General features: G+C 45.7%; 1 protein-coding gene across 2 annotated transcripts; it reads right to left on the reverse strand.

The window, feature by feature from the left end:
- Positions 1-2,858: 2,858 nt before the first annotated feature.
- On the reverse strand, positions 2,859-8,353 carry LOC119268600 (protein IQ-DOMAIN 31-like). 2 transcript variants are annotated; one of them, XM_037550260.1, is made up of 7 exons: positions 8,121-8,353; positions 7,503-7,636; positions 6,708-6,944; positions 5,972-6,175; positions 4,917-4,976; positions 3,796-4,813; positions 2,859-3,227 (listed from the first exon to the last, which is right to left on the reverse strand). In XM_037550260.1, the coding sequence occupies exons 2-7, from the start codon at positions 7,593-7,595 to the stop codon at positions 3,196-3,198; spliced, it is 1,644 nt and encodes a 547-aa protein (XP_037406157.1). In that variant the 5' UTR covers positions 7,596-7,636; positions 8,121-8,353; the 3' UTR covers positions 2,859-3,195. The 2 variants fall into 2 exon arrangements, with proteins under 2 accessions (XP_037406157.1, XP_037406156.1); XM_037550259.1 differs by having other exon boundaries at positions 2,869-3,227; positions 6,708-6,947; positions 8,121-8,349.
- Between the last annotated feature and the right edge of the window lie 793 nt (positions 8,354-9,146).

Consider the following 9,146-nt stretch of genomic DNA (forward strand, 5'->3'; position numbering starts at 1 on the left):
AGTAGTAGATGCAGGCAGGAGTCGGTCTACTAATCTTGGACGTGATGCATATATAATGATCATTGTCTGGATATCGTCATGATTATTTGAACTTCTATCAATTGCCCAACAGTAATTTGTTTACACACCGTTGCTATTTTTCTCGAGAGAAGCCACTAGTGAAATCTATGGTCCCCGGGTCTCTTCTTTATTATAATTACCTTCAATATCTATTTTTATTTGCTTTTATTTTCATATCTATTAATCCAAAAACCCAAAAATACCTTGCTGCAATTTTTATTTATTTAATTTATCTCGTGTTCCCGCGAGATCTATTTATCCAATCTACTACAATTTTACCTATCTTTTTACCCATGAGGGGTGACAACCCCTCTCTTATGTTGGGTTGCAAGTATTTGTTCTTTGTGTGCAGGAGCCGTTTACGTGGTGTTGCGTGGTTCTCTTAATGGTTCGATAACCTTGGTCTCATCATTGAGGGAAATACCTACCGTAGTTGTGCTGCATCATCCCTTTCTCTTTGGGGTAATACCGACGTAGTTCTAGCCGCATCAGTACCTTCTCTACCGAGCCAAAACGTCGGACGCCCGGTCCCTGTCAGACATCCCGTGTCTGCCGAGGCCTCGGACGTCCGACAGCTATTGCCCCCAAGTGGCTCCAACGGCCACTTATTGAGGGATACTATAAATACCTCTCACCTATCCCGTGAAAGTTTTGACCATTCACTTAGAACATCATCAAGAACACTTTTCACTCTCTCTCTCTCTCTCTCACACACACACACACTCCATCAAATCTTAGATCCCCAAGGGATTTGAGAACATTTGAGAGAAGTTGTCCACTCAAGTGATAGATCCACTCCTTCCCCCTCTTGGCACCAAAGCAATCCGTGATTTGAGCAAGTCTTGAGATTTTCCCCCTTTGTTCTTGTTACTCTTGGAGGTTGGAGACTCCTAGGCCATAGGAGTCTTTTGGAGAGGAATCGACCATTGTGATTTCCCCTGGAAAGTTTGTGAGGGTTTGGAGACCACCCCAAGGTCTACCACTAGTGGTTGAGAAACGCCTTCGTGGTGTTGTCTCAAAGTGAGAATAGGGTGAGCCTTCGTGGTGTTGGTGTGCCTTCGTGGTAACATCCACCTCTCTAACGGTGATGTAGCTTCCCTCCAAGGAAGTGAAAATCGGCATACATCCTCGTCTCTCGGAGTTGCGGTTATCCCTAACCCTAACTTCCTACTTGTGGTTACTTGTCTCTTAGTCTTTACTTATATCATATTGTGTTTGCTTACTTACAATCTTGTGTTACTTGTTTACCTTGCTTAGCTCTTAGCATCATACTTGCAATTGTTAGGCTCACCTTCATATTCTGCATTATTGCCTAAAATTGCTAAGTAACAATTAAATTTGTAATTGTACCTATTCACCCCCCCCCCCTCCCTCTAGGTCCATCTCGATCCTTTCAGGTGGTGGCAAATATAGGCACTTTGGACTAGGTGGGTGGGAAGAATGAGTGGTGAACATCCTTTGAACTTCGTGTTGTTCATAATGCAGATCGAGACAGAGAACTTGAAGGGCAAGGAGGTGGTGGCGCTCGGAGACAAGGGCAAGGAGGTGGTGCCGGCCTTAGACAAGGGGCAAGGAGTTGGTGTCTCCCTTAGACGATGACGTGGTGGTGGAGGAGCCCCCCAGCGGCAAGCGGAGGAACTATGGTCATTACCATGAGGAGGTAGGACCAACCCACTTCTGCAAGGTGATCCTTGCACCGAAGCTCGAGTGGCTGCTGATGCCTCTGGGCTTCACGAAGCACTTCCCCATCGTCCCTTGGGGGTTCAAGCTCAAAACGAGCATCGGCTGCACCTGTAGGGTGATGGTCCGGGTGATCAACGACAGGGTCACCTTGATCAGGGTTGGGCCCCTTCGCCACTGTTCACCAGATCAAGATCGGCTACATGGTCATGTTCAAGCTGCTGACTCCCGACACCCTGAAGGTGATCGTCTTCAACAAAGACGGTGTTGACGTGATGACCACAGTGCAACAAGCACGACCACGCCTTCGTTGTGAGTGTCTAGAAAGCTCTTTGTTGCCTGCATTGTTGTGTTTATCATTGAAGAGTTTTACTTATGTTCTGCTTGTTAAAGACTGGTTGTTTAAGATTCGTACTAAGTTAAACTGGTTAGTATGCTATCTATTTTGGTTATGTCCTGCCTACCGTGCTAATAACCCTCGCCACCTCCACGAGGAGATTACTAGAGAACATGTGTTGTATGTAACCAAACAACTTGACTTGCGTTTCCGCCTAAACAAGCCCGCAACCAAACAACTTGCCTTACGTTTCGTCGCACTCAGGCTAGAGGGTATGCAGGCAACAAAACAATGTGTAGATGTTGTTTTTTAGCCTGTTTTTTATCAACCAAGCCCAACTGGAACAGGCAAAAAAAAATGTGAGCAACGAAACACACCCTAAGAGACTCAACTACAGCACCATAGTGTTGATCCAAGCACCCCAACCCCTCCTGCCGCCAGAGTGGCATGCGGAGGAGAAGGGGGCCCGTGGCCTCGTCGGCAGGAGCGGTGGCGGCTGCCTAGGGTTTGAGAGGGAGGCCGCTGGGTCTAGTTACTATTCTCTGCATCTCTCATAGCAGTAATCTCAGGTTTTCTTTAATCTCGAGCTCTGTTGGACCAAAACTTTTCTGGAACATAAGCCATCTCAGGTGAGTTCTTCAGCCATACATGACGAGATTAAAGTATAAGAGATGTGATATATGTATATATGAGGCATAAAGCCCATTTGAGCGAAGAAAACCCATCAAAAATGAAACTGAGGATTAGCAAAAGGTGCAAAGGTACGTGGAGGAAAAGCAAGAAAAAAGAGAGGCTATTCAAACTTGTAATTTGGCGCTTCATAATGCAATCAGTTATGTTGTGTCGTCATCAAAACAGAAATGAGCCAAATAACAGTAGCTATACATTTAATACACAGACCGAGGAACTATAAGGTAACTCGAGGAAAAAATAGCACCAAACATATGACCACAAGCTAGTTCGAAAAGGGCGTAACAACATATGTTTACAACGTAGACAGAACAACAAGGGCAGAGACAGGTAGACAGCAGCAGACTTCATAAAGTAATCAACAATTTATACAGCTTGAAATTTCTTCCACAATAATGCACCCTTATGGTGGAAGCTTGATAGCCTCTTCACCGCCTCCATTCTGTTTTGACTCCTCTATCTGCAGATAGTAGGACGAAAAAAGTGGAATTTAAGTAACGAAAAGCGAAACAGAATGTTTAGGTTTCAGAAATCAACAATTTATACAGTTTGAAATTTCTTCCAAACATGTAGTTCCAACTAATAAGCTGCAAAATCTAAAGTAATCAGATGCATACAGATAGCCATTCCAACATCAGCAACCATACATATGAAGATAGCTAATGCGTTGAGTAGCCATTGCCACCCCTTTATGATGACATATAGTATCACTTTTTAGCGCATAATTGGTGTTGGCTACCAAGGGATTTATGTCGTAGTTTGGGTGGCGGTTTTATAACTGGTTATGTAATGTTTGATTTTGCTCTTGATTAACTAGTTGTCGCTATTGTTGTCACATATGGCGCAAAATACTGTAATGACTAATAATTTGTGTATGTGAATTGTAGGATGCAGAGGGTGGGGAGTATTCGCTGACATTATCTAGAAAAGGTATCTATCACTTCTAAGAGCATCCCTATTTTGAACTGATTTTTGTGTATGCGTAAATTATGTTTTTCAGGGGAATTCAAATGGGGAATAAAACGTACTGTTTGCAGCGGAAGGAAGAGACTGACGGCGAGTGAAGGCATTCTTGTCCACTGGTAGATCAGAGTCTAATCTGGGTGGTCCTCGCAATTTCGCCTTTAACGATTCTGTTGGAGCCATATAGCTTGGCTTCCTTGATGGAACTGGAGTATTCTTGGTTCCACTCTCAGGGTATTCTGAATTAGAGAACGAAGACCTTCTCTTGGTTTTAAGGCTTCCATTAGGCAAAGGTTCTTCCTTGGACCTAGTCTCTTCTTTCCTTTCTATAATATCATATCCGTTATCAAGGTTCTGCAGTGGCATGACTTCATCTGCTTGAGCGACAGTAGTGGGTTCATTAACTTTGTCACCTAAGAATGATGCTTCTAGATCATATTTTATGTCAGGTACCAACTTATCTATATTTGAATTTTCCAAAAGATTGCCACTGTGACAATCTTGAGTTTCAAGAGGAAACAGAGCCTCGCTTGTACTCTCTAGAGCTTTCTCGCATTCACTGTCTTGATGGTCAGAGATACCATTCAGTATGCTGGATTTTTTTGAGGGTTCAGCCATGGAACCAAGAATCTTCAGCTCATCAGCTATGGAATTAGGTACCTTTGACACATCAGCCTTGGTAGATATCTTAGAGGCTTCAGCCATGGAGTTAGCTGCCTTCTTAAGGTTCCTTTTAACCTTCTCAAGTTCAGATAACTGGCTATCTGGTACTGAATCAGCAGGTGAGCCATTGAATTTCCGTGTGTTTCTTTTCCATTTTTCAGGTTCAACGGTATTTGTCTGAGTCTCAACAGTGGCAGCAGAAGACTTCCGAACATTGCGCTTTAACTTTGCTGAGTGAGTTTCCATGGCATAACTGGCCCTCCTTACTTGCGGTTTCCCGTCAGCAACTATTTTTGGTTTGAAAACAGGCTTCCAGATGCAGCTTATTGTCCATCTCTCCAGCCAGTTGTGGGCTGAATTGGGGTTCGCCTCGTCATACTGAACGTGAAGAGCTTGTACCAAAACTGGTGAAGACAGAAGCTATAAATATGCAAAAATGAGTTAGAACAACCCTGAAATATAAATAGAAACTAAGCTTGCTGTGATGACATGCATTTCTTAGATAAGAATGAGCAGTGTCAACCTTTCGAACATATGGATGTGAAGATAGCTTCTCCTTCCATGCATCAGACGACTTGTCACCCTAATAACAACAAATGTTTAGATTCTTCTGCCATAGTAGCTACCAAACAGTAAAAAATACACAAGGGGAATACAGAGTTTACGTTTTAGACTTTGAGGAATCACCTTCCGAGGAAAAGAGAGAGGAAGCATAAAAAAATACAATTACATGTTCAACACATACAATTTGTGCTGTAGTTCTGCAGAATAGTTCCATGACTTATTTTCAGTGATGGGCAACTTTTTAATTTTAAATTCCCGAAGAAAGAAAATGCATGTCTAGTGAGCAATTTCTATGTTTTGTATTGTTGGTACTTCTGTGTATTACCAAATCGTGTTGAATATCACAAATGTGGGGATGTTATTTAGTGGTCAGCATATCAACAGTGACAGTGAAGGCTCTGCTGAAACCAATAAGGAATTTTCTGGTAAATAAAACACCCAGGAAGAAGCGTTATAGGATAGATACACAGCTATTTTTCTATCATGTAAGGAATAACCTAAGAAAATATGTGTCAATCATGAAGTAATGATATGGAACAGAGTCTGTTGAGTTGCACTAGGACCAAGTGAACAAAGCCTGTTGGGTCCAAAGCTGCCAGGGAGAAAATTCTACAACGACTTCAGAAAACAAGTCCATTAACCTAAGAAGAAAAATCTAGAGGTAAAAGGGCAAGTTGTCATTACTATCCACGCCAATATAATAATACAGTGAACTTGCTCATAACTATGACAAAATAATGCAGAAAGGTAACACTATTTTCTTGCTATTTGTAGTAATCCAAGTACAGAATGTGTACTAAACACTAAGTTTTGTATGCTAGGGACTGGTTGAAGGCCACTTTGCTGCTTGATATTCAGGCATGCACTATTTTGTGCAATACATGATTTATGAAATATGCAGTGTGCCAGACTTCACAGCTACTTTCATGGTAGCAAGCATTTACTGTCCACAACAGAGGTTAACTGGGTAAAAAAAATTGAACAGAAACTGGGTAAAAAGAGAACAGGTCTCACCCCATACTTATGTTGGCCAAACTTCACAGCTAATTGCATGGCAGCACTAGAAAGTCTAACATTTCTTCCACGAACTAGAGCTTGAAACTTCACAATCAACCATGTTGCACGAAGGGTTGAAACAGCCTGCCTCCTTACAAGGTGTCCACGAATCAGTGCCTGAAGTCTGATGATACCTTTTAATGCGCGGAAGGCCCTGCGTGCCTGCACCATAAGTTCACAACCGTTCCAACATTAACACTGTGCTACTGCAAGTAAATGAAAATGAATATGTTTGTTGCAGCAGAGAATGGATGATCCCCAGTACCCAGATAAATAGATAAACCAAACCATGTATGCCTTTCCAGATGCCCAAGATTCAAAATGCAATTTTTTTTGTAACAATAATTAATGTAGGGAGTCGGGACACACTATTGCAGAGGGTGCTTTCTATAGTGTCCTGAAGAAAATTGTGAAGGTGTTAAAGTAGCAGAAGCTACTAATTGTTTGATAGAGATCAGCCAATTAGCCCATCAAACCTTTTTATCACGTTTGAATTTCTTTTCGTGAGGCTGACTATTCTTGTTTCCTTTTCTATTTATTTTTATTTTTATGAGCCACTACGCACTACATAAAAGGTTTGGAAGCTAGGAGCAGCACTTGCAGAGTTTTGCAGTCAGCAGACGCATCACCAAGATGGCATGAACTGTACAAATACTGTATGAATCAGTTGATAAGAAAGGTGCTTAGCACTTACCAGGTAACCTCGAAAAGCAGCTTGCGCCTTCACTGCTGCTAGTTCTTCTCTCAGTTTCTCTGGACTAATTTGCGTGTCGGACCCAACTCTAACCATGTTTTCGATTGCCCTGCCGTTGGGCAAGTTAGAAATTTCCGACACATTGTGGGAGCTAACAAGTACCGGTTCCGAGATGAGGGGAGAATTATCAGAGGATTCAGGCTCCTTCCCAGCAGTGTATCCGTTGCTGTTTGCAGCCTTCTATATTTCAGGGAAGAGATATGATTAACTCAGCTAGTCATCAAAAGTAGAAGAAAAACACAATATGCACTTGAAAGCAACCCGAGAACATGAATAAAGCAGATGAAAGCAAGAGGAACATGAAAGGCAATGCACGTAATGTTACTTTGGTGTGCAATCCAGTCAAGGAGCCGTGCAGACTAATGACAATTTGATGTCTTAATACGTGTATTGCCTTCAAATGGCTGTGTGCATCATATGATGCAGAGGCCGGGGTCTTTCCCCTTTTCGAAAAAAAATGTATTGCCTCCAAGACCAGTATTGTGGAAGAGCTGGCTAGGACTTTCTTTCAAGCTAAAATAGAAGGATGCATCGATAAACCCAAAATTGGACCAGAAAAATATATAACTGCTAACATATGTAAAAGCTAACTCCAATGAATATGTAAAAAAAAAAGTTTCTGCGAATTGCGTAAATCAACTGTCAAGCCCTTAGGAAAACTAGCTCTTTTTTTTGGAAAAGGAGAGGAAAACTAGCTCTTAATTAACAAGAGATGTGCATTATGAAAGTTCTTACTGCTGGAAGATCCTTTGCCTTGGTAGAACTGGATTTTGTTGATTTCTTCCCGAGGAGCACGGACTTTATCCACTTGGCCGGGGACTTCCCCATAGTAGCCTACAAAAACTGCTCAAACACGGGAGATTCTGGACCTGCAGTAGAGCAACTCGTCAGTACACAGATCCACACACCACACGGCTCTCTTTAATCTTGGAAAAAAAACTCATAGGCGGCAGGCCGAAGTAGCCGTAACCAGTAAACGCAGGCTGGAAATCTTGTCAAAAAAGCAGGGACACACAGTGAAGGAAGACAGACGACGATGACTGGAATGCCACGGCAGGAAAAAGCGCAAAAGGCGAGCAAGCAAGGTCCAAACCGGCAGAAGAAACCACCAAAAGCCAATCCGAGCGGAGCGCACGGATCTGAAGAAGCAACAAGCACAAGCCCAGCGACTCCACGAAAAGCGGCGGCCACGACCGCGAACCCCACGACCAACACAACACAGGCAGTTGGCGCAGAACGCCGGCAGTCTCGCGCGCGAGCACTCAGCGGAAACACGGGCGTAATGCGGCACGAGGATTCTAGAGAAACAAAAGGAAAATGCGGCACGGGAATGGCGCGACGCGACGCACGAACCTGGGCTGGGCTGGGCTCGGCGTCGGCGCTCTCCCGGCAGATTGCTCACCCGCTACCCCCTCTATCCGCGCCCACCACCGCTCGCGAGTCACGCCTCCATTGCGGGACGGACGCAGACGCGCGCGGCCGAAGGAGAGCGCTCCTCCTACTGTTTGTTCTGTTCTGTAGCGTGGAGCAGAGGAGAGAGAGAGGTTGTGGCGAGAGAGACGAAGGAGCCGGAGAGAAGAGGAAATGAGCGACTGACAGACAGACTGAGACGGTGCGCGGGGCCCGCGCCGCAACGGAATGCACCGTCGCCTCACCTCACCTGCCGGTACGTACGCATCCGCAAGCTGACGTGTGGGGCCAGCCGGAGGAACCAGCCCGTCGCAGTTGGGTGCCGGGCTGGTGGGGCCAGCATGCCCCCAGGACGAGATGTCAGTGAGGCGTCGAATTTAGTGTTTGGAGTTTAGAGCGGTTGGTTGAATAAAAAGTGGAGTTGCCGAAGGCTGCTGCAAACTGGCACGGCCTCCGCTTTTCCAGCTTTCGTGGCGTGATGAGCTGGCTGGCTGTCCCTCTGCGGTACGTGCGTGCGTCCGTGCGAGCGGATGGTGGCGCGGGACCGGGAACGCACGTACGGGACCTCTCGTCAGTGCAGGTGTGCGTCCGGGAGCCGGTGTTAAAAGTGTGGAGGCGGGAAGCCAGTGGAGTGACTGACATCCATCGATCGGCGAGAAACTCCCGTGTCGCTTCCCGCAGCGGCCCGGGAGAACCCTAAATCGCCGCCGCCAGTCAACTTCCCGCCTCGCCCTACCCTCCTGGCCGCCGCCGGAGTACGCCGGCGGGCAAAGCCCGAGCGGCGGCGGCGGCGGCGGCGGCGGCGGGGTCTTCTCCATCTCGCAAGGAGCACGAGCTGCGCGGGGGCGGCTCGGCCACGGGGATGTGGATCTCGACGAGGCGCCGTCGGGTTCCTGGCGGCTGACTGGCGACGCGGTAGTCGGCGTGCGCGTTGGGAGGGCGCGTCCTTGCTGCGCCTTGGCGCGGGCG

Source organism: Triticum dicoccoides, chromosome 3A (assembly GCF_002162155.2).
Source record: "Triticum dicoccoides isolate Atlit2015 ecotype Zavitan chromosome 3A, WEW_v2.0, whole genome shotgun sequence".
NCBI classification, from domain to species: Eukaryota; Viridiplantae; Streptophyta; class Magnoliopsida; order Poales; family Poaceae; genus Triticum; species Triticum dicoccoides.

What these genes read in the sequence shown, in the direction of transcription:
- LOC119268600 (XM_037550259.1), bottom strand. Translation starts at nt 7,595, where the DNA reads ATGGGGAAGTCCCCGGCCAAGTGGATAAAGTCCGTGCTCCTCGGGAAG. An exon ending in CTGCTTTTCGAGGTTACCTG is followed by an intron (nt 6,176 to 6,707) that starts GTAAGTGCTAAG and finishes CTTATGGTGCAG; the next exon opens with GCACGCAGGGCCTTCCGCGC. An exon ending in TTGGCCAACATAAGTATGGG is followed by an intron (nt 4,977 to 5,971) that starts GTGAGACCTGTT and finishes TGTTGTTATTAG; the next exon opens with GGTGACAAGTCGTCTGATGC.